The sequence below is a fragment of the Pristiophorus japonicus genome, chromosome 2, assembly GCF_044704955.1.
Source record: "Pristiophorus japonicus isolate sPriJap1 chromosome 2, sPriJap1.hap1, whole genome shotgun sequence".
Lineage (NCBI taxonomy): Eukaryota > Metazoa > Chordata > Chondrichthyes > Pristiophoridae > Pristiophorus > Pristiophorus japonicus.
The window spans coordinates 303,291,157-303,314,517 of NC_091978.1; the positions used below are offsets into that span (position 1 = coordinate 303,291,157).

Below are 23,361 nucleotides of genomic sequence, written 5' to 3' on the forward strand. Positions count from 1 at the left end.
ACCCTTTCTTTCACCCTCTCTCTCTCTCACCCTTTCTTTCACCCTCTCTCTCTCTCACCCTTTCTTTCACTCTCACCCTCTCACCCTTTCTTTCACTCTCTCACCCTTTCTTTCACCCTTTCTTTCACTCTCCCTCTCACCCTTTCTTTCACCCTCTCTCTCTCACCCTTTCTTTCACCCTCTCTCTCTCTCACCCTTTCTTTCACCCTCTCTCTCACCTTTTCTTTCACCCTCTCTCTCACCCTTTTTCACCCTCTCTCTCTCTCACCCTTTCTTTCACCCTCTCTCTCTCTCACCCTTTCTTTCACCCTCTCTCTCTCACCCTTTCTTTCACCCTCTCTCTCTCTCACCCTTTCTTTCACCCTCTCTCTCTCTCACCCTTTCTTTCACCCTCTCTCTCTCTCACCCTTTCTTTCACCCTCTCTCTCTCTCACCCTTTCTTTCACTCTCACCCTCTCACCCTTTCTTTCACTCTCTCACCCTTTCTTTCACCCTTTCTTTCACTCTCCCTCTCACCCTTTCTTTCACCCTCTCTCTCTCACCCTTTCTTTCACCCTCTCTCTCTCTCACCCTTTCTTTCACCCTCTCTCTCTCTCTCACCCTTTCTTTCACCCTCTCTCTCTCTCTCTCACCCTTTCTTTCACACTCTCTCTCTCTCTCACCCTTTCTTTCACACTCTCTCTCTCACCCTTTCTTTCACACACACTCTCTCTCACCCTTTCTTTCACACACACTCTCTCTCTCACCCTTTCTTTCACACACACTCTCTCTCTCACCCTTTCTTTCACACACACTCTCTCTCTCACCCTTTCTTTCACACACACTCTCTCTCTCACCCTTTCTTTCACACACACTCTCTCTCTCACCCTTTCTTTCACACACACTCTCTCTCTCTCACCCTTTCTTTCACACACACTCTCTCTCTCACCCTTTCTTTCACACACACTCTCTCTCTCACCCTTTCTTTCACACACTCTCTCTATCTCTCACCCTTTCTTTCACACACTCTCTCTCTCTCTCACCCTTTCTTTCACACACTCTCTCACCCTTTCTTTCACTCTCTCTCTCTCTCTCTATGGATGGATAGAGGATTGGCTAACTAACAGAAAACAGAGACTCAGAATAAATGGGTCATTTTCTGGTTGGCAAACAGTGACTAGGGGGGTGCCGCATGGATTGCTGCTGGGTCCTCAACTATTTAAAATTTATATTAATGACTTAGACGAAGGGACAAAATGTAATGTAGCCAAGTTTGCTGATGATACAAAGATGAGTGGGAAAGCAAATTGTGAGAACACACAAAATCTGCAAAGGGATATAGACAGGCTAAGTGAGTGGGCAAAAATTTGGCAGGAGTATAATGTGGGAAATTGTGAGGTTATCCACTTCAGCAGAAAAAAATAGAAAAGCAAATTATTTAAATGGAGAAAAATTACAAAGTGCTGCAGTACAGAGGGACCTGGGGGTCCTTGTGCATGAAACACAAAAAGTTAGTATGCAGGTACAGCAAGTAATCAGGAAGGCCAATGGAATGTTAGCCTTTATTGCAAGGGGGATAGAGTATAAAAGCAGAGATGTCCTGCTACAACTGTACAGCGTATTGGTGAGGTCACACCTAGAGTACTGCATACAGTTTTGGTCTTCGTCTTTAAAGGAAGGATATACTTGCATTGGAGGCTGTTCAGAGAAGGTTCACTAGGTTGATTCCAGAGATGAGAGGGTTGACTTATGAAGATAGGTTGAGTAGGTTGGGCCTATACTCATTGGAGTTCAGAAGAATGAGAGGTGATCTTATCAAAACATATAAGATAATGATGGGGCTCGACAAGGTGGATGCAGAGAGGATATTTCCACTCATAGGAAAAACTAAAACTAGGGGACATAGTTTTAAATGGGTGGCCCTTTATTCTGAGACTGAGATGAGGAGGAATTTCTTCTCTCAGAGGGTTGTAAATCTATGGAATTCTCTGCTCCAGAGAGCTGTGGAGGCTGGGTCATTGCATATATTTAAGGCAGAGATAGACAGAATTTTGAGCGATAAGGGAATAAGGGGTTATGGAGCTGAGTCCATGATCAGATCAGCCATGATCTTATTAAATGGCGAAGCAGGCCCGAAGGGCCAGGTGGCTTACTCCTGCTCCTATTTCTTATGTTCTTATGAGTCTCAAAAAAATGCTTTTCCGTAGTCCCCTCTGTGGAAGTACGTCATATTCACACCAATATTAGTTGTAGGACCACTTATCACAAAAATCGATGTTCCCATTTTCAAAGAGAGCATTTTTCAGAAATTTTCATTGGAAAATAGGCAGAAATCTCGTCCAAGCTCAGAGTGATGATGTAAAGGCGAGTTACTTAAATGACCAATCACAACTGCTGTATTTGTCAGTACTGTACCACAAAATCAGCCAATCATGATCTCTGTACTAGATCGATTAGAGTCAGTGACTGCATGCACTGAAGCAATGGTGTGCTGCATGCACATAGTTGTAGGAGCTAAAGGCAACATAATTTATTGTTCGGACTCTAGCTGGATAACATTTTTCACATGTTCATCAGTGGAAATTTACTGGAACTAGAGAAGCTAAAATTGCAGAGAATGCCATCGAAAGTTTAGACCTGGAGCTGGTTATTGCAGCAGAAAGTCTCGCATCAATCCCACATTCGATTGGAAATATCCGGCAGTGCCAAGGTCAACAGAACCAAGCAGCATCAAGAATGGGAAAATCAGAACAATGAATGTGAGTACACGTGATTTTACAGTATTTCCTATGAAACTCTGTCAGCCTACAAATGTTTATATCCAACTTCCGTTCCTTAGTTCAATGGTTATGCCGTTTGACAAGTTCCATTTCGTGGGCCTGCTTCAGCCCCATATACTTATTTCTGTGTAGACTGACTGACTCTAAATTTCTCACTCTGGCCATAACCCGCATAAACACAGCAAAAAAGTTTTTTTGACCAAGGGTCATTATCAGCGGGGCTGATTAGAATATCGATTTTATCATTGCTTCGCAGCCATTGCAGAACCAGTACAGAAAGAAGAGAGGCGAGGAGAGGAGCCGCCACCAAGGTTCAACTGCTTCACTCAAAGATGACAGACCCCAAGGTTATATCTGTGAGGGTTCCCATCTTCTTCTAGTGCAGTTCTCTGCAAGTAGGACAAGAACATTGTGGCGAGATGAAGAGAGAGGTTGGTACAATGAGACACTAAAATCTCAGGTAAGCTGTTCCTTGCAGCAGAAACCCGCAAAGATGAGACGATCCTGTTGCATATCTGTGGACAAGATCTTGTTGCCTTTGAAGCAAGGTATCATTTTAGCTGCTACCAGAGCTACAATAGATTTCTGACCAGAAAGGAGCAGGAAGTCCCTCCAGATACCAACCTCTACCAGACAGGATATAAGCAATTCTGTGATAGTGATAGAGGGCAGGATTGTAAAGAACCATGAAGTTCTTAGAATGACAAAGCTGAACAGTTTGTTTAAGAATGTATTTTTGAGAAAGAGGGTATATTGATGTTTCTTCTTATAAAACGTATCATCTTAAACGTAGAATGCAGAAATCTTATCCTTTCTTGAAACTTGTCAGATCATCACACAGTAATGACAGTGATCTTGTTTTTGAAGAAGATCTTGCAACAGAAGAAGTTGTTGAGGAGGCAGTCAGAGATTTGCTTTCAGAAACAAGCACAAGTGAGACCGACACAGACATGGATACCAGCATGGATCCTGGAGCCAAAGTTCCCGTCAGAGGATTGGATTTAAGACTGCAAAGGATATTATTGATGATATAACACTCTTTGTTGGACACAGAAGTGAGTGTCATGCTATACGTCAGAATGATAGCAAAACAGATCTGGAGGTGATACCAATTCCAGCACTGTCCTCCAACCTCTGGGGAAGGTGAAATCAGCGAAAGTCCTGATCACCAGCAAAGAGCATGGTTCGACATTTGAGAAGTTAGGGACCTAGTTTGCTGTTTCACAATCCCTTTGTCAAGAACTAGAGGCATACACTTGCAAACTCTACGGGCAGAGTGGATGCAGAGATGTGAACCAGGCCAGACGTCAAATGTTCAAGACCGGAAGTTATGTAGGGAAGTGCTTGCCACCAAATAAAGATTCACTATACAAGCATATACAGCGTGCCTTTTATTATTATAATTATATGATTGACAAATGAGTGTGGGTGTTTGCCTATAATGTCAATAAGTGTGTATGAAATAAATAGTTGCTATGGTAGATTTCTTTCTTAGCAACGGATATGAAAACAAAACTTAGATTTATGTATAACTGCACCATATGATGCATCCAGATCTCAGATGTCCTCAGTGATACTTCTTTTTACCAATTCTTACACTATATCCATGCTTATAATTTAGCAGTAGCACTGATATGTCACCGTTGCTTGGGAAAATAAAGTCCATAGCAACCATTATTATGTTTTTCTTTGTTTTTGGCCATTTCTCGATAACACTCAATTTTCAGACTTGGGAACATTTGGTTTTTGCTTCAGATACATATGTTTAGCATATTTAGCATGGTTCTAGGTACTTTCCACATGGAGACTACGGAACTAAAAATCTAGGCAAGAAAACAGGCTTCGGCCCAACGGTCTACAACTGGTTCACGAATGTCTTCATGGAAAGGAACCTGCCACTCCTTACTTGTCTGGCCTGCATATGACACTGGTTCACACTACACGGATCATTCTTAATGCTCTCTGAAGTGGCCATGCAAACCATTCAATTGTGCAAAAGATCTTAAGTCCCATCACCAACTCTTCAACTAGGGATGGACAATAAAGACAGTGCTTATAAGGAAGCTCAAGCATAATTTTTTTTAACTATTCTTACTGCATTAAAAAAGCACTTTTGAATGGTTCTGATTTTTTTTTTTTTAAAACTAGACAGCTCCATTTTGGTTAGGCATTAGTTTCTCAAAATAAACTTCCAACATGCAAACAACACCATACACTCCATATTTTTATTGCTATTTAGTAATCATTTCGGACAACCTCTAATGGGTTTGGTAAAAAGATTGCTATGTTATGTTCTATTCTCAGACTGTTCTCTGAACGGACAAGCACTATCGAGTGATTAATGATCACAATTTCATAGAAACAGGAAGAGTACAAAAATAAAGGGTGCAAACATTCTATGTCAGACAATACAAATACAAAATACAAAAGTAATCCAGTTAAAAAAGCTAGAGTAAATTGTGTGCATGTTACTATTCAAAATTGTTTTTTTAACAATTAAAAATTCAAACAACACAACTCACTTTATCTAATTAAGGATTACAGGATTATTCAGACCAACTGATGTATGAAAAAGACCATAAAATTGGTTATTGTAATTAAGTTAATATTTCTCATTTTAACAAACAAGATTTCTGGAATGTTCTACCTACAAAGTGGACCACATATGTTCTAAATACATAATTTCCAATACAACTTCCTTGGAGATGCATACAGGTCCCTCTCAACAGAAACTGTTGCCAGGTTGCACATTATTAACACGAGTTAATCTCAAGTACCATCAAACAGCGATCGAGAAAATGGCACACAGCTAAGATCAACACGACTGTAGTTTGTAAATGTGCCACTGAATAGCTAAAGCCAAAGGGTTTAATAAGACTGACGATTGTTCCATAGCACTAGCATTATTGGTGCTGTCCTTGGGTAACAAAAGAGTATTAATATTTACTCTTGGCACACCAATAAAACTGAAAAAGTTAAAGCAGATTAATTTTTATATTTTGTGCTGTCTGTCACCAATATCTAAGCGAAACAGTCCCCCTTTCACTTACATGGCAAGTGGTACACAATGATTCAATCATTAGTAGCAATGCTATGATGCTGGTGGCTATTAGTTATTAAAGGAGAACGTACCTCCAAAGCTAAATACATGAAAAGTCAGGAACTTAACTATAAAGTCCCCGAGTGCGATTAAGCACTTTGAGAATTTGTTTTTTTGCATTTACAGAGCACACCTCTGGTGTGTTGGAGTGGCACCTTACCCGAGGCTGGAGTGGGAACAGCGAGGAGAAATACAGGGGTCTTTTGGAATTTTTTTTGCTCGTCTTGGCTTTCCCATTTTAAAAAGTCTCTGTGGAACATTTATTTACTCAATACACGTTTGTCTTATCTCTGTAAAAGAGAGAGAGAGAAAATCCTTGTTCTGCATACTTGACATGGCAAAAGGCTATCTGCCTGGAGAATCCTACCCCAGGGTGCCTGTTCTCTAGAGACACTGAAATGAAGGAGCCCTCTAAAGATGAAATGCCATATTACGCATCACTCTCGAGAATTTTTATTTGTTAGATCCATGGACACAAGTAATGTTGCTTCTATGTGCCTAAACTCGTGGATTACAGTAGTGTTTTATATCAGTGATATATACTTTACATACCCAGTCGGTCAATAATACTGGAGACAATCCCAATGGGCTCTTTTTCTACCAGTTCAGGAAGAACAATATTTACTTCTTCGACTTTTGGAAGATCCTGATTTAAAAAAAGCAAATGCAATACAATATAAGTCATTGCAGGCAACTTAAGAGACAGTCACTGTTGACTGAAAATAGACAATTACACAATTAATTTTGCACAGTTTCCTCAAACAGTTTGATTACGTCTCAACACACCAGCAACACATTTTTCCGTAACACCTGCTAAACAAATGTAAGCTCCAATTCATGTACAATGGTTGTGTCTAACATTTCAGAGCGTCCTTTGCAAGTTTTTCTGTACCTTTTCATTGCTTTTACAATTTTAGGAAGACCAAGAATTGCAGTCACCTCAAACTTCAAGAACCAGGCTCCTACAAATGTAGAATTCAGTTTGCAGTAACTGACCCAAGGAAACAGAATCTTTAAACTCCATGTTCACCTCCCTTCTGCACAAACACTAGTCACAGGCTGGGCAGCCTCACATCTCCCACCGGTCACCAGAGAAATACACTATATTCGGTGGGTTTGTGCCTGATTGGAACAGCCTCTTGTTGAGGCTCACTGTCAGACAGAGCCAACGTACATGAAGCAACAGCTTCAGATAACATGAAAGGTTGTGTTCGTTGAAAGCATTGAAATCACTTGGCTGACATTTGGGGGCTGGACACTCTTGACTGGGGCTGGTGTTGGAGAGCAGCAGACTGCAGGGTTGAGCTGCTTTGATTCCAATGTTAAGAAAAATACGAGGCCACACCATCTCCTCCCTTGTCATACAAATTCATATTAAGGGGGCACTTCTAGAATATTCTCTGCTGAAACTTAATTCCCCATCTGATTAAGGAATGAATACAGGAGGGCTTTAGTGTCATCTGTGAGGTCCCTTCATGTGGACAATTCAAGTTTTAACATCCATATTGCTAAGATGGTCTTCAACACAGTCACAATGAGCCACTACATCGAGCTAAGAGTAGATTTCACAATTTGAAAAAGATAAACAAGTATAGCAAGATTCAAGCACTGGGAAAGATCGAAGTTTAAAACCCAAGAACTGACATTGGCATGACTAAGGCAGGATCAGGCAGAGCCATACCAATAACTACAAAAACAACTTATATTTATATAGCGCCTTTAACGTAGTAAAAAGTCTCAAGGTGCTTCACAGCAGTATTAGACCACCAAACATTTGACACCGAGCCACATAAGAAATATGGGCAGGTGACCAAAAGCTTGGTCAAAGATGTAGGTTTTAAGGAGCATCTCAAAAGGAGGAAAGAGAGGTAGAGAGACGGCGATATTTAGGCAGGGTATACCAGAGCTTAGGGCCTACGCAATAGACGGCACGGTCACCAATGGTTGAGCGATTATAATCAGGGATGCTCAAGAGGGAAGAATTAGAAGAGCGCAGATATCTCGGGGGCGGGGCGGGGTTGTGGAGCTGAAGGAGACTACAGAGATAGGAAGGGGTGAGGCCATGGAGGGATTTGAAAACAAGAAGGAGAATTTTGAAATCGAGGTGCTGCTTAACTGGGAGCCAAAGTGGGTCAGCAAACACAGGGGTGATGGGTGAGCGAGACTTGGTGCAAGTTAGGACATGGGTAGCCGAGTTTTGGATCACCTCAAGTTTACATAGCATGGAATGTGGGAAGCCAGCCAGGAATAGTCATAGTGCGTTAGAATAGTCAAGTCTAGCGGTAACAAAGACAGGGTTTCAGCAGCAGATAAGCTGAGGCAAGGGCAGAGACGGGCGATGTTATGGATAGGCAGTCTTATTTATACTGCGGATGTGTGGTCGAAAGTTCATTTCAGGGTCAATTATGACACCAAGGTTGTGAACAGTGTAGTTCAGTCTCAGATAGAAGTTGGGGAGGGGGAGGGGGATGGAGTCAGTAACCAGGGGATGGAGTTTGTGGCAGGGACTAAAGACAATGGCTTCAGTCTTCCCAATATTCAATTAGAGAAAATTTCTGCTCATCCAGAACTGGATGTCGGACAAGCAGTCTGAAGATTTAGAGACCGTGAAGAGAAGTGGTGGTGAGGTAGAACTGGGTGTCATCAACGTACATGTGGGAGCGGATGCCGTGTTTTCGGATGATATCGCCCAGGAGCAATATGTAGAAGAATAGGACGGGGCCAAGGATAGATTCTTGGGGGACACCAGAGGTAACGATGCGGGTGTGGGACGAGAAGCCATTGCAGGTGACTCTCTGATTACGATTAGATAGATTAAGAATGGAACCAGGCGAGTATAATCCCAGCCAGCTGGACGATGGTGAAGGAGGATGGAGTGATCAACCAAGTCAAAGGCTGCAGACAAGTCAAGAAGGATGAGGAGGGATAGTTTGCCTTTGTCGCAGTCACAAAGGATATTATTTGTGACTTTGATGAGACCTGTTTCGGTATTGTGGCAGGCGCGGAAACTGGATTAGAGAGAGATTCAAACATGGAGTTGCGGGAAAGACGGGCACGGATTTGGGAGGCGACACCATGTTCAAGGACTTGAGAGGAAAAGGAGGCTGGAGATGGGGCAGTAGTTTGCAAGGACGGGGGGGAGGTTAAGTGTTGTTCTTTTGAGGAGAGGGGTGATTTGAGGGAGAGGAGGACGTACCTGAGGAGAGAGAACCGCTAACAATGTCAGCTAACATGGGAGCCAGAAAAGGAAGTTGGGTCGGCAGCAGTTTGGTGGGAATAGGGTCAAGAGAGCAGGAAGTGGGTCTCATGGACAAAATGAAAGTGTGGGAGAAGTGCGTGAGAAAGAACAGGGAGAAGAAATAAGGACATAATTGTTATACTTGGAAAACAGTGAAGGAGCACCGTCCTCAAGTATTTCCCCCATTAGATAACTGCAAAACCCTATTCTGGATGATGAACAGAAGAGGAAGAATTAACCAATTCATGTATTATTTAACATTTTATTTTTAACTTTAGTTTTTTTCCCCACCAGACCGGAATCAAATTAAAAAATTATTAAAAACAAATACTTTTAACTAAGTTGGTGTGAGAGTTGATCTAAACTTCACTGCCAGAAGCATTTGAATGCTGACAAGAGTAAATGTCATGTACCACATTCATTTACAAGTTATGCACTCTGACATCTGTCCTCTCTAATCAACATTATACATGTAATTCTATAGAGATGTGTTGTCAAATGAAACGGGACCCGGAGCTCGAGCTGCACATTAGTCTATCCACTTTCACGTCTTGTGGGTCAGAGATGGACCCAAACTACAGCCAGGGAACACATAGTAATTCAATTTATCAATTCGCAAAAGCGATTCTCCCCAGCCCATTTTTAAAAGGATCCATTCAGCAATTCTGGGTCCCAATGGAGGATGTCCGTACCCAGAATGCACTGCGTACTCAAATATGCCTATCCATTTTCAGAATTTGCTCTCACCAATGGCTGTTTGTGGGGTTATTAATTCTTGCACAATTATTCACTCATTTTAATATCCCACTTAATTAGCATAGTGCAAGCAAAACTAAATGGATCCAGGTATATTGTACATTGCATCCACTGTTTTAATTTAAGCCTTTCATCAGAAGGTCATCGACCGGAAACGTTAACTCGGTTTCTCTCTCCACAGTTGCTGTCTGACCTGATGAGTATTTCTAGCATTTTCTGTTTTCATTGCTAGATGATTACTATTTTTGTGGTTAGTTGCACCCACTTCAGTGTTATCCTAACATTTCAGTAAAGCATAATAGCGGTGGGTGAAAGTTTCATACTGCATTGACTTGAACTGCAGAAAAATATTCAGCAGTGCAATTTTAGAATGTATTTTTCTAATGTGAATCGTGCCAATGAGTTACTGAACACTAGGTGAAGTACAGATCAGTCACTGGTGGCTTCAGCAGTGGATGCAAATTGAGGTGATGAGTATTAGACAACGTTAAAGGTTATTCGTTATCGACAGAGTATCAGTATCACATACAAACCAAGGCCCGCCCAGCCAGTACTGTGACATGGTACTGTGATACATTGAGCTTCTACCACTAGAGGCTCCCAATTAACAGCAGAAATAGAAGCGCTCCCTGAGGCAATAAATTGGAACTGCAGCATTTCTACTGTACACCCAACACCCAGCTGTACCGCTCTACCACTTGTCTCGATCCCTCACACTCCTGTGTTGTCATATTGCGTGCGGTATCCAGTCTTGAATAGCTGCAATTTTCTCAAATTAAAAATTGGGAAGACAGAAGCCATAATGTTTGGGTCTCACCAGACGACCGATTCTATCCCACTCCCTGGTCACCTTGGTAGGTTGAACCAGTATGCAACCTCAGCGATCTAGTTCACCCCAAGCTGAGCTTCCAACACCATATCCTCTGACAAAGACCGCCTCAGCCCATCCCTGCCTTTATCATCTCCAGACTCAACTATTCTAATTCTCTCTTGGCTGAAGTGAATCCTCCATTCACTTCAGCTCATCCAAAACTCTGCTACTTATATCCTATTCAACACCAAGTGGATCCATCATCGCTGTTCTTGCTGACCTGCAACGACTCCAAAGCCACCAATTTATTATTATTCTGAAAAAGCATGCACAACTTTTTGGTGGAGTTTCAAATTTCCACCACCTTGTGTGGAAAAAATATTTCTGATTTGAACTCATAAGTGACCCAGCTCTAATTATATACTGCCTCCTTGTTCTGGATTTCCCCCTCCAGATGAAACAATTTATTGAATATCTTTATCATTTTGAAAACCTTGCTTAGATCACCCCTCAACTCAAACCAAGTTTATGAAACCTGTCCTCAATTTAACCCTTTCAGCTCAGACATCATTCTGGTCTTCAGTCTTCATGGTAGAAGACATTAAAACATCCCAAAAATTGATAATCAAGGGACAATTGTGGGGGGGGGGGCTTAAAACAATCACTAGAGAAAAAGTACTAGGCAAACTAATGGGACTTAAGGTAGACAAGTCCCCTGGACCTGATGGCCTGTATCCTAGGGTCTTAAAAGAAGTGGCTGCAGAGATAGTGGAATCATTGGTTGTAATCTACCAAAATTCCCTGGATTCTGGAGATTTCCCAGCGGATTGGAAAACTACAAATGTACGGCCCTATTTAAGAAAGGAGGGAGACAGAAAGCAAGAAACTATAGACCAGTTAGCCTAACATCTGTCGTTGGGAAAATGCTGGAGTCCATTAAGGAAGTAGCAGGACATTTAGAAAATCATAATGCAGTCAAGCAGAGTCAGCATGGTTTTATGAAAAGGAAATCATGATTGACAAGTTTGCTGGAATTCTTTGAGGATGTAACAAACAGGTGGATAAAGGGGAAGCAGTAGCTGTGGTGTATTTGGATTTCCAGAGGCATTCGATAAGGTGCCACATAAAAGGTTACTGTACAAGAGCACACGGCATTGGGGGTAATATATTAGCATGGATAGAGGATTGGTTAACTAACAGAAAACAGAGTCGGGATAAATGGGTCATCTTCAGGTTGGCAAACTGTAACTAGTGGGATGCCACAGGAATCAGTGCTAGGGGCTCAACTATTTATAATCTATATTAATGACTTGGATGAAGGGACCGAGTGTAATGTAGCCAAATTTGCTGATGGTACAAAGATAGATGGGAAAGCAAGTTGTGAGGAGGACGCAAATAATCTGCAAAGGGATATAGATAGGCTAATTGAGTGGGCAAAAAGTTGGCACATGGAGTATAATGTGGGAAAATGTGAGGTTAAATCCACTTTTGGTATAAAAAATAAAAAGCAAATTATTATTTAAATGGGGAAAGATTATAAAATGCTGTGGTAGAGGGATCTGGGGATCCTTGTAAATGAAACTCAGAGTTAGTATGCAGGTACAGCAAGTAATTAGGAAGGCAAATGGAATGTTGACCTTTATTGCAAGGGATGGAGTATAAAAATAAGGAAGTCCTGCTACAACTAGACAGGGCTTTGGTGACACCACACCTGGAGTAGTGTGTGTAGTTTTGGTCTCTTTATTTAAGGAGGGATATACTTTCATTGGAGACAGTTCAGAGAAGGGTCACAATGTTGATTCCTGAGATGAAGGGGTTGTCATATGACGAAAGGTTGAGCAGGTTGGGCTTCTACGCATTGGACTTTAGAAGACTGAGAAGTGATCTTATTGAAACGTAACATAGAAACATAGAAAATAGGTGCAGGAGTAGGCCATTCAGCGATTCGAGCCTGCACCACCATTCCCTCAGTACCCCTTTCCTGCTTTCTCTCCATACACCTTGATCCCCTTAACCGTAAGGGCCATATTTAACACCCTCTTGAATATATCCAATGAACTGGCAACAACTATTCTCTGCGGCAGGAATTCCACAAGTTAACAACTCTCTGAGTGAAGAAGTTTTTCCTCATCTCAGTCCGAAATTGCCTACCCCTTATCCTAAGACTGTGTCCCCTGGTTCTGGACTTCCCCAACATCGGGAACATGCTACCCGTGTCAAACCTGTCCCGTCCCGTCAGAATCTTATATGTTTCTATGAGATCCCCTCCCATCCTTCTAAACTCCAATGTATAAAGGCCCAGTTGATCCAGTCTCTCCTCATATGTCAATCCAGCCATCTCTGGAATCAGTCTGGTGAACCTTTGCTGCACTCCCTCACTAGCAAGAACATCCTTCCTCAGATTAGACGACCAAAACTGGACACAATATTCCAGGTGAGGCCTCACCAAATCCCTGTACAACTGCAGTAAGACTTCCCTGCTCCTATACTCAAATCCCCTAGCTATGAAGGCCAACATGCCATTTGCCGCCTTCACCGCCTGTTGTACCTGTATGCCAACTTTCAATGACTGATGAACCATGACACCCAGGTCTCATTGCACCTCCCCTTTTCCTAATCTGCCACCATTCAGATAATATTCTGCCTTCGTGTTTTTGCCACCAAAGTGGATAACCTCACATTTATGCACATTATACTGCATCTGCCATGCATTTGCCCACTCACCTAACCTGTCCAAATCACCCTGCAGCCTCTTAGCATCCTCCTCACAGCTCACACCGCCACCCAGTTTAGTGTCATCTGCAAACTTGCAGATATTACACTCAATTCCTTCATCTAAATCATTCATGGATATTGTAAAGAGCTGGGGTCCCAGCACTGAGCCCTGCGGTACTCCACTAGTCACTGCCTCCCATTACGAAAAGGACCCGTTTATCCCGACTCTCTGCTTCCTGTCTGCCAACCAATTCTCTATCCACGCCAGTACATTACCCCCATTACCATGTGCCTTGATCTTGCACACCAATCTCTTATGTGGGACCTTGTCAAAGGCCTTTTGAAAGTCCAAATACACCACATCCACTGGGTCTCCCTTGTCCATTCTACTAGTTGCATCCTCAAAAAATTCCAGAAGATTTGTCAAGCATGACCTCCCTTTCAAAAATCCATGCTGACTTGGACCGATCCTGTCACTGCTTTCCAAATTCTCTTCACATATCTATGGAAGCTTTTGCAGTCAGTTTTTATGGTCCCAGCAAGCTGCCTCTTATACTCTATTTTCCCCCTCCTAATTAAACCCTCAGTCCTCCTCTGCTGAATTCAAAATTTCTCCCAGTCCTCAGGTTTGCTGCTTTTTCTGACCAGTTTATATGCCTCTTCCTTGGATCTAACACTATCCTTGTTAGCTACGGATGAGCCACCTTCCCGGTTTTATTTTTCCTCCAGACAGGGATGTACAACTGTTGACGTTCATCCATGTGATCTATAAATGTTTGCCATTGCCTATCCACCGTCAACCCATTAGGTATCATTTACCAGTCCATTCTAGCCAATTCACACCTCATGTCGTCGAAGTTAGCTTTCCTTAAGTTTAGGACCCTAGTTTCTGAATTAACTGTGTCACTCTCAATCTTAATAAAGAATTCTACCATATTATGGTCACTCTACCCCAAGGAGCCTCTCGCACAACAAGATTACTAATTAGTCCCTTCTCATTGCACATCACCCAGTCGAGGATGGCCAGCTCTCTCGTTGGTTCCTCGACATAGTGGTCAAGAAAACCATCCCTAATACATTTCAGGAAATCCTCCTCCACCGCATTGCTACCAGTTTGGTTAGCCCAATCTATATGTAAATTAAAGTTGCCCATGATAACTGCTGTATCTTTATTGCACACATCGCTTATTTCTTGTTTGATGCTATCCCCAACCTCATTACTACTGTTTCGTGGCGTGTATACAACTCCCACCAGTGTTTTCTGCCCTTTGGTATTCCGCAGCTCCACCCGTACAGATTCTACATCATCCAAGCTAATATCCTTCCTTACTATTGCATCAATTTCCTCTTTAACCAGCAACGCCACCCTGCCTCCTTTTCCTCTCTGTTTATCCTTCCTAAATGTTGAATACCCCTGGATGTTGAGTTCCCAGCCTTGGTCACCCTGGAGCCATGTCTCTGTGATGTCAATTACATCGTATCCATTAACTGCTATCTGCGCAGTTAATTCGTCCACCTTATTCCGAATACTCCTCGCATTGAGGCACAGAGCCTTCAGGCTTGTCCCTTTAGAATTTTGCTGTATATTCTCAGGATAAGGGGTCGCCCATTTAAAACGGAAATGCAGAAGAATTTCTTCTCTCATCAGAGAAGAGGGTCGTGAATCTTTGGAATTCTCTACCCCAGAGAGCTGTGCAAGCTGGGTCATTGGATATATTCAAGGTGGAGATTGACAGATTTTTGAAGGATAAGGGAGTCAAGGGTTATAGAGAGAGGGCAGAGAAGTGGAAGTGAGGCCCAAGATCTGATCAGCCATGATCTTATTGAATGGCGGAGCAGGCTCGAGGGGCCGGTAGCATTGAGCAGCAACGCCAAATTTTGGGTTTTAAAAAACTGTACGTTTTGCAGGAGAAAAGAAAGACTAACTGAAATAAGGAATTCTCAAAGCACTGCAATACAATGATTCAATGAGCCCCACATCATAAAGGGCTCAATTTTCCCCAATACCGTTTTTTGGCGTATTTCAAGAGTTACGTCCGTTTTTTTTCGGCCCTGACTACTCCAAAAATATAACTTGAAAGTTTCCCTATTCTAATTTTTAAAATTGGTGCCAAGCAACCTGTCCTTTAGCTTTGGGGGGTGAAGCCTAATGTCTGCGCCGAAAAAAGGATGCCCCCCCCCCCCCCCTTCTGCGCATACTGAAAAAGAAATGACATTTTTTACGAGACTGCTATGCCCAGTACACCTCCCGGTCTGCATTCGGCCATTTTTAAAGAGCCAGTTGTGTATGTAAACTGTGAGAGAACTTTAATTCTCAGTGGAAAAAAATCGGAGCTGCAATAGGCAATGCGGCTTAAGGACCAAAAATTTCTCAGAGGAGGAAGTGGAGGCACTAGTTACTGTAATTAAGGCCAGATGGCACGAGCTGGACACCAGCAGAGGTCACATAAAAAAGTCAAGTACTTCGCAGGTTACCCATGCTTCGGTTCATGGGGATGTCTCCGTCAGCTACACTTCAGTTGATGCAGTGCGTTAGCATTCATCATGGTCCTTCAAATGAGTCTGCTGCCTGCGCTGTGTGAGCCTACTCATGCCACCCTGCCCCTTCCTCTGCTAACAGAACTTAAGGCCAAACCCTGACGAGGCTGAAGGCGATGCAGAAGATTATTCAGACGCGGACGAGCCCGAGGAGAACATCTTCCAATCCCATCTTCCAGACCAAGAGCATGGGGGTGAGGGGGAGGAGCAGGGAGAGGATGAAGCCCCCACTGTTGTACTCACTCTGGAGGAGGTGCAGGTGCCGCCCATTGAGGTGCCAGCCCCTTTCCGGAGGGTACCAGTGTTGGGACATTCCATGGTTTTGCACAGTCCGAGGCTGCGGATTCCAGTCGGGTGCAGCAAGGCACACCCCGGGCCCCATCGTCCAAGGCTGCGGGTCCCAGTGAGATGCTGCGAGCCACACCCAGGGTGAGGAGGGGGAGGAGAGCTAAACAGCGCTCTCCTGAAGTGCAGGATGTAACAGATGTGGTTCAGATGATGGCAGTGAGTGCGGAGAGCACTGACCTTACGTGATCACTCCTGGACACCATCAGTGGGGTGGGTGATGAGGTATCGGGACTAACGGGAGAAGTAACAACACTCTCACGAGAAATGGAAACACTGTCCGTGCACGAGGGAGGGAATATCGCAGGTAGCTGCTGCAATAAGGAAATACGTCCAGACCCCGCAGTCATTGACGGAATCAACTGCCACTCCCACTCCAATCCCCAGACCAGTCTCTGAAGAGGCCCAAGCTGGGCCTTCCACATTACCACCTGCCCATGCCTCCCATCAAGTGGTGCGCATTACCCGAGATGCTCGAAAGAATAAGCTTGGTACCAACCCGAGAAACGCTGCGACACCACCTGCGGCAGGGGCGGCGTCACCAAGACCAAGCGCAACAGCTGGTCTTAGAATAAGGTGGAGGAGAAATGGGAGCAGCCTTTTTTTGCTGCTGCTGTTATTATTGTTGTTACTGTTGTAACTGTTCTCAAATTAAAAGTTTTTTTGTAAGTGATGTAAATTTACAATTTTAAAAGTTTGTAATTGATCTTTACTGAAAACTTCAAAGTTTGACAGAAGAATATTTTTATTAAAGTTAAGTTAAACTTCTGAATAAAATATATTTTAAATTATAACAATCATTTCCATTATTTGTTCCATTATTAACACAACACAACAATACAGAACAGGTCCAAACAGTAAACATGGTCCATGTGGAATAGTTGCTGCTGAGTCTTCAGGCAGCAAAGCGTTCACGGATGAGCTGCTGGCGCAATCGTTAAAGGGGCAAGATGTCCTGTCCTCCTCCGCCGGTAGCTGCATGGCTTCCTTGTCCTCCTCCTCCTCCTCTTTGTCATCTGCATCTTCCTCATCATCATCAGCCACTCTCACCTCAGGTGGTGGGTCTTCTACTAGCAGGTGCTGCTGTCTCATGATGGCTCAGTTGTGCAGCAATCAGCACACAACAGTGAACTGACCGACAATCTCAGGAGAGTATTGCAAGTAGTCTCCGGAATGGTCCAGGCATCAGAAACGCTGCTTCAAGATGCCAATGGTCCTCTCTATTATGCTGTGCGTCGCAATGTGCGATATGTTGTATTCCCGGTCAGCTTCCATCCGGGTTACAAGTAGGGGCGTCATGAGCCAGGTGGCGAGGCTGTACCCTTTGTCTCTCAGCAGCCAGTTCTGCTCTTCTGGCTGCTGCTAAAACATGGCAGATATAGTGCTCGCGTGTAGGATGAACGCATTATGGGTGCTCCCAGGGTATCTTGCATCAACAGCCATGATTCGATGCATGTCGTGACAGACCAGTGGCACGTTCATGGAGTGGAAGCCTTTTCTGTTCATGTACATCTCGGAATCCTCTAAGGTGCTCGCAAGGCAATGTGGGCACAATCAAAGCAGCACTGTATCTTTGGGAAGCCAGCAATCCTGGAAAAGCCCACAGCCCTTTCACGCATTGCCCGGGCGGTCATGGGGAACTTTATCTCGTCATTCCTCCAGGCATATAGTGCAGCAGTCAGCTGCCGAATGCAGATATGTGTTGCATGTTGAGAAATGGCGCACACATCCCCAGTTGTGGCCTGGAATGATCCAGGTGCATAAAATGAAAGTACAGCTGTAACCTTTACTTCAACTGACAAAGCAGTCCTCCTGACGCTTCTAGGGTGCCGGTCTGCTTTTATTAACTCACAGATCTCGGTTACAACTTCTTTGTGGAAACGCAGCCTTCTGACAGTCTGCATCACTCAGGTGCAGGTATGAACCCCTCTCTTAATATACCCGATGTGGGTAAGGCCTCTTGCCCATCGTCCTACGTGCTCTGAGGTTCCTCAAGCGATGATGTCGAATCAATCTTCTCCTCCGCAGCACAATCACGCAGAAGCCTTGCACGAGGTATTGGCATTGTCAATATTGTCTCCATACTTTAATTGTAGCTTTGCAAGAAGCTCAAAAATGCAGAGTGAGCGCACTCACACCTTTCCTCTCTCTCTCCCCAAGGTTGACACCCTCGTATGGACCATACCCTGGTCTGCACATACACAATAGACTGGCTCAGAACTGGAAGCTAGGTATTCAATAAAGAAACAAAGTCTAATGCAATTCTTCAATTTTTGATTTTTTTGAAGTACCACTCCACCACCAACCGAACGTCTCCTCACTGGGCTCAAGGGTCGGCCGGCAGAATCGCCCCCTCGCCCAGACACAGGGGCTCGGTGTCTACCACCAGCCGCCCCCCTCCTCCCCCGCCAGGCTTCTTTTGAAGCTGCTGTATAGCCCAAGAGTTCTCATCTCTTCAGTTCGGCCTCCGCCCACCCACCTCCCCCTCCCCCTCCCCCAGGCTTCTTTTGAAGCTGAGTCCCGAGGCCATGTACGGGCGAGGGAGCGATTCAGCCGGCCAACACTCCGATCCTCGAGCCCAGTGAAGAGACATTCATTGGTGGCGTGGTACTTTGAAAAAAAAATCAAAAATTAAAGAATTGCATTAGATTTCCATTTTCTCCCTTTTAATTTTGAAAAAATTAAGCTTGATGATGCATATTCTTTGCCTTCTTGACTCCCTCCAAAACTTTGCCTAAAAACAGTGGCGTCTTTCTGGCACAGACATCTGGTTACAAAAGATGCAAAAAAAACTAACCTAAAAAATTTGTAACTGAGTTACGCTGGCGCCGAAACTTTGGGGAAACTTGGATATTTTAATTTACGCCAAAAAAAGCAGCGCACAAAAAAAATGGCACCAATAACTGGGGAAAATTGAGCATATGTGTGAAGCTGCTGAATGGCAAAAGGGTCTGAGGGTTATTCTGCTCGAGTCACTGAAGGTCCATGGCTAGTGCCATAGGCGATTGTGAAAACAAATAAGGTATTACTAGGACAATTCGATATAAAACAAGCACAATCTTTTCTTTATACAAGGCGATGGTCAGGCCACATCTGAAATACCGTGTCCAGTTTTGGTTCCTTCACCTGATTGGGGATAGCAAGGTTCTGAGAAGAGCTTCAGAGAAGCCCCACTAGACAAATATTTATTTTTATTTATGGGCCCTTAGTTATTGATATAGGCTGAGAGATTTGGGGTTTTGTTCTTTGGCATAAACTTTGAGATGATATTTTTAAGGTCTTTAAAATATGAAAGGATTATGTTCAGTCCAAGTGGGTAGGATATTTAAGCTAGACAGATAAGAGAGGACCAGGCGATAGACACAGGTATAAATTATAAAAGCATAAAACTAGATGGGAGGAAATACTTATTTTCTTAGAAAGTCATTGACGTCTGGTATAGGTTGCCGACACCTGCAGATTCATTGCAACTATTCAAAATGGAGCTGGACAAATTCCTACGAGTAGCAAACATCTCAACAGTCGGTGGGTCATAAAGCTCTGTTTAGAGTACTGCGTTGAGTTCTGGGCACTGCACCTCAGGAAGGACATAATTGCCTTGGAGGAGTTGCAGCACTGCTTCATCAGATTGGGTTAAATTATGAGGACATGTTGCATAGACTAGGCTTGTATTTCCTTGAGTATAGAAGATTAAGGTGTGATCTAATTGAGGTGTTTAAGATGATTAAAAGAGTCGATTGGGTAAATGATTGCCTTTGATGGGGAATTCCGGAACAAGGGTCCATAACCTTAAAATTGTAACTCCAGGGTGCAGGGGTGATTTCAAAAAGCATTTCTTCACACAAAGGATCGTGAAAATCTAGAACGCTCTCCCCCAAAAAGCTTGTTGTTGAGGATAGATTTTTGTTAGAAAGTGTATTAAGGGTTACAGAACCAAGCCAGGTAGGTGGAGTTGAGATACAGATCTGCCATTATCTAACTGAATAGTGGAATAGGCTCGAGAGGCTGAAAGGGCTACTCCTGCTACGTCAATTGGAAGCTATTATCACTAGTCCTCGTTATAAGAACATAAGAAATAGGAACAGGAGTAGGCCTCTCGAGCCTGCTCTGCCATTCAATAAGATCATGGCTGATCTGATCATGGACTCAGCTCCACTTCCCCGCCTGCTCCCCATAACCCCATATCATTTAAAAAACTGCCCACTTCTGTCGTAAATTTATTCAATATCCCTGCTTCCACAGCTCTCTGAGGCAGCTAATTCCACAGATTTACAACTCTCAGAAGAAATTTCTCCTCATCTCAGTTTTAAATGTGCAGCCCCTTATTCTAAGATCATGCCCTCTAGTTCTAGTCTCCCCCATCAGTGGAAACATCATCTCTGCATTCACCTTGCCAAGCCCTCCTCATAATCTCCTAGAGTTTGCTGGATCACCTTCTGATGCTGGAAAAGACTTTCCCCAGAGTCTTCTCTAAATTGGCCTATGGTTTTTTCTTCTTTTTTCCTCTACCAGGGGATTGCATGACAGAGGCAGGGGTGGGGATGGGAATATTGTGTGAAAGTTGCACTTGGTGGGATGGGACAGGCTTGGTGGACCAGCTGGTCTTTTCGGGTCCTTTCTCGTATGTTCGTATATGAATTAGGAAAATAATCATCTAGGAAGTACTTTTAAAGGATTCATCTTTGGGCCTGAAATGCCATACATGCCAAATGAGAACTTTCTTACATTAAAGAAAACTATTCATTACGACTAAATAGTCACAAAATAAATTGTAAATATATTCAAACATAAGAAACAAAATAATTCTAAAGTTTAGTAAATACTGCTCTCATACATTAACAACTGGCATGTTTTTATGTATTCAGTACATCAACAGCAATATGTTTCCTTGTAAAATGTATAACTCTGCCAACTGTTTGATTTGTATCTGGTAACTAATTAAAATTAATGAAACGTGGGCCATGTTTCATGAAAATAAATAGCTTTATGCCACTAGTTTACATCCACACCTCAGATCATTACTTCTAGCACTCATAGGTCAGATACGTCACATGTCCTCATATATGCCTTGGGCAAAGTTGCTTACTATTTTTGAGATGTGCATAGTTGAACAGAGATAGCATGTTAGCAGCGCTAGAGGTTAATCTGTGACTTCACCAGCAAAGTGCTCGGACACATCAATCAGCTCTGTTTACGACTAGTCTATGTATGCATTCTTTGTTACGCTCCGTATTCTAGTGAAACTATGCCACCAATTCTGTATCTTCAAATTATATTTTCTAGACAGATGAGGAGGGACGCATTTACAAAAATGAAACAAAACAGGCTCTCAGTTTCCAGCCAGCAAGCAAGAGACAACAGCTCAATTAATTTTATTTAATGTTCTGTTCCTATTACAATCATTTCAACCTGGTTAAATAAGATAGGAAAACAGTCAATCAACAAAATAATTTAAATTGGTCTCAACTATCACCACCAAAGACTGATGAACCGATCATTTCTTCCATTAGTATTTGTTGAATCATGCTCCGCGCAAATGTTTACCTCCTCAACAACAGTGACTACACTTCAAGAATAATTCATTCTGATTTGAAGTACTTTGGGATCTTCTGAGGATGTGATAGGCACCACATAAATGCAAGTTCTTCAGTAAAGTAGTGAGGGACTGCTACACTGTCGAAGGTGCCATCTTTTGTATGAGACATTAAAACAAGGCCCCGTAAGCTCTCTCAGGTGGACATAAAAGATCCCACAGCACTATTTGAAGATGAGCTGCGGAGTTCTACCCTGGCCAACATTTATCCCTCAACACCTAAAACATTTATTTCATTGCTGTTTTTGGTACCTTATTGTACACAAATTGGTTGCCACGTTACCTATATTACAACAGTGACTACTACATTTCTAAAAATTACTTCATTGGTTGTAAAGTATTTCTGGACTTTTTTTTGTAAACATTTTTCTTTATCAGAGCATATACATGGGACATATTTTGATCCTCATCATGCAAACATCTGTTTTGCCATGTCACTATTTGAAGAGCAGGGGAGTCTCCTGGTGTGCTGACCAACATTTATCTCAAAACCACCATCAAATCCGATCAATAGGTAATTTATTCAATTTGTAAGACGTTTCGTCTTACAAAATAACATGACTACACTTCAATAATAACTCTTTGGCTATAAGGCACTTTGGAACTTTGAGGACATGAAAAGCACTATATAAATACAAATGATTTTCTTTTCTGAACAAAAAGAGAATTAATGAGCATATGATTTTTATAAAGTTCAAGCAGGTGGTATTTTGTACGTGGTAGTTCTTATCGCATTCCTAGTGATAAGTTTGACCATATTGTTGTGAATAACTGCAACTGTTCACATAAGTTTTTGTTTCTGCACAACTAAAGTAACACATTATTAAACAAATCTTATCTGGTTATCATTAGTCTAACACTATTTACAAGATAATGTGACATTAAAATGTAATGCAAGTAATAATTCTGTCACCATCAAGTTGATTGAAAAATATTATACAATTAAAGGATCTCTAACATCTGTTCCACAACATTGCTTCATTCATCTATACTACGGTTGCTGCATCAGAGGGCCAGGAGCTCATTAATAAATTTAAAACCGTCTCACGTCCTCCTTCCCAATGTCAGAAATATAAAAAGCCTTATGATTTTTAGAATTTACAAAAAGAACATGGTTCTGTCAGTGTAAACAAAACACTCAGAGTTTATTGTTTGCTACAAGAAATAAATAACCATTTAAAGAAATAAAAGCAATTCCAGTAATGAGAGAGTGGACAGAGATGCAAAATAAACATGACTAACTAAACAAAGTAAAGTACTTGAGTGATTTCCCGCCCCTCATGGAGTAAGCACAACAAGACACACAGGAGCCTCAGGAGCCTGGATACTGACCACATGCAGATGCCCCAAAGTGATGGATAAAGAAGGGTAGATTGTATTCATAGAATCATAGAAATTTACAGCACGGAAGGAGGCCATTTCGGCCCATCGTGTCCGCACCGGCCGACCAAGAGCTATCCAGCCTAATCCCACTTCCCAGCTCTTGATCCGTAGCCCTATAAGTTA

General features: G+C 42.7%; 1 protein-coding gene across 3 annotated transcripts in view; it reads right to left on the minus strand.

Moving 5' to 3' along the window:
* Positions 1-23,361, minus strand: part of naf1 (nuclear assembly factor 1 homolog (S. cerevisiae)) — a 348,207-nt gene that overhangs the window by 188,477 nt on the left and 136,369 nt on the right. For all 3 annotated transcript variants that reach the window (XM_070865108.1, XM_070865118.1, XM_070865127.1), the window contains exon 4: positions 6,412-6,505. In XM_070865108.1, the coding sequence (XP_070721209.1) occupies positions 6,412-6,505 (94 nt within the window). The remainder of the gene's footprint in view (positions 1-6,411; positions 6,506-23,361) is intronic.